General features: G+C 35.4%; 1 protein-coding gene across 1 annotated transcript in view; it reads right to left on the reverse strand.

The window, feature by feature from the left end:
- The window catches only part of LOC111084075 (Down syndrome cell adhesion molecule homolog), a gene marked incomplete at both ends in the record, with an annotated part of 8754 nt that extends 6804 nt beyond the window's left edge, over nt 1-1950 (reverse strand). Inside the window, 3 exons of the mRNA XM_022380866.1 lie at nt 213-383; nt 766-885; nt 1639-1950. Coding sequence (XP_022236574.1) covers nt 213-383; nt 766-885; nt 1639-1950 — 603 coding nt within the window. The remainder of the gene's footprint in view (nt 1-212; nt 384-765; nt 886-1638) is intronic.
- Nucleotides 1951-2421: the final 471 nt, after the last annotated feature.

Here is a 2421-nt window from a genome sequence, read left to right on the forward strand (position 1 = left end):
AGTATCAAGTAATGATAGGCGTAACAGTTAGTTAAATAAAGTTGTTACTAGTATCAAGTAACGATAGGCTTAACAGTTAGTTAAATAAAGTTGTTACCAGTATTAAGTAACGATAGTCTTAATAGTTAGTTTAACAAGGTATTTTTATCAGACTTAATAATCTTTGAATACTCGGAGAGTTACTAAACCAACACCCGAATAAGAATTATTACCGTGGACAGACAGACGGACAGCTTTCTCCAACTTTTCCCCCACTCCGTTATCAGCCTGACACAGGTACATTCCTGAATCTGTCACCTTAACGTCGTTAATCAGCAGTGTTCCGTTGTCCAACACTTTCATCTTGTAGCTCCTGGAGACTGGAGTGAAGGAGCCTGAAGGATCTGAAGAATATTGGTAGTTATTGTAAGGTAGTCTGTACCGCCATCTAGATAATGTTTTGTGAACTATTATTTTAAAATTGTAGCAGGAACGATTATTTACAAGTAAGAGAGGCACAAGTTAATTGAACAGAAATGATTCCTAACATTAATAAATAAACTTAGTTTTCACAAATGTTTTTCATTTCGAAGTCTAAGTTCAAGGGAGGTAAAATTCAATCTACACTTTGATAAACGTGGAGGTTAAAATGTTCGTTTTAGATTTCAGGATAGTCGATGCTGTTAATATTATTATATTTATCAATCATCGCTAAATACATTTTTTTAATTATTTATTGTATAATGAAAATTTCGATAAAAAGGACAACATTTTGTGATAACTAACTTTTAATTTTCCAGGTGACTCTAGGTGCAGGATATCCCCCGACAGAACAAACAATCAACGTTCGTGTAGCTAAGATAGCCTGAGCCGTGTTCTTTGGTTGTCGTTTCCAGAAAGGTGGCGCTGTTCAGGAGGAAACTGGATTTATGATAACTTGAACAAATGTGTTTATCTCATGAAAATGTACAATAATAACCTAAATAACCAGATAACTTTATCATGGACAGTAATAACATAGATAACCAGACAATTGAGTTGTGTACAGCAATAACCTAAATAATCAGATAATTGTATCATGTACAGTAATAACCTAAATAACAAGATAATTGTCTTCTGAATCAGACTAAGTTACATTAGATAGTATTATCTCTAACAATCAGAGCAGCTGTAGAACTGTCAGATCCTGCTGAACTAGACTAAGTTACGTTAGACAGTATTACCTCTAACGATCAGAGCAGCTGTAGAACTGTCAGATCCTGCTGAACTAGACTAAGTTACGTTAGACAGTATTACCTCTAACGATCAGAGCAGCTGTAAAACTGTTAGATCCTGTTGAATTAGACTAAGTTACGTTAGATAGTATTACCTCTAACAATCATAGCAGCTGTAACTGTCAGATCCTGTTGAATTAGACTAAGTTACGTTAGACAGTATTACTTCTAACGATCAGAGCAGCTGTAAAACTGTTAGATCCTGTTGAATTAGACTAAGTTACGTTAGACAGTATTACCTCTAACGATCAGAGCAGCTGTAAAACTGTCAGATCCTGCTGAACTAGACTAAGCTACATTAGACAGTATTACCTCTAACGATCAGAGCAGCTGTAAAACTGTCAGATCCTGCTGAACTAGACTAAGTTACATTAGACAGTATTACCTCTAACGATCAGAGCAGCTGTAAAACTGTCAGATCCTGCTGAATTAGTGGCTGTACAGGAGTAGTTGGCTACGTCTTCAGAAACGATATCTTGGATTCGTAAATTACTTGAAAAAGCATCTAAACTGGAGACAGTGACTCGTTCGTTGGTTGATAGTGGTTTTCCATCTTTGCTCCACCTAAAGGTAACTGGTAAATCACCTTTCTTGAGATTACACACGATTTGTACTCTCGAACCCAGCTCAATGTCACTAGAAAATTCGTATGGTTGTAAACTCGGTGGTTCTGTAAAAGAAAAGTTGTGGTAACAAACTTATCAGACATGATATGTAGTTTAAAACGTGTGGTAACAGATTGATAACACGTGGTGACTGATGTAGTTGTTGTAACAAACTTATCAGACATGATATGTAGTTTAAAACTTGTGGTAACAGATTGATAACACGTGGTAACTGATGTAGTTGTTGTAACAAACTTATCAGACATGATATGTAGTTTAAAACTTGTGGTAACAGATTGATAACACGTGGTAACTGATGTAGCAATTGTGGTAACAGATTAATAACACGTGGTAACTGATGTAGTTGTGGTAACAAACTTAGCGGACATGATATGTAGTTTAAAACTTGTGGTAACAGATTGATAACACGTGGTAACTGATGTAGTTGTGATAATAAACTTATCAGACATGATATGTAGTTTAAAACTTGTGGTAACAGATTGATAACACGTGGTAACTGATGCAGTTGTGATAATAAACTTATCAGACATGATATGTAGTTT

This window comes from Limulus polyphemus, unplaced genomic scaffold (genome assembly GCF_000517525.1).
Source record: "Limulus polyphemus unplaced genomic scaffold, Limulus_polyphemus-2.1.2 Scaffold13407, whole genome shotgun sequence".
Taxonomy (NCBI): domain Eukaryota; kingdom Metazoa; phylum Arthropoda; class Merostomata; order Xiphosura; family Limulidae; genus Limulus; species Limulus polyphemus.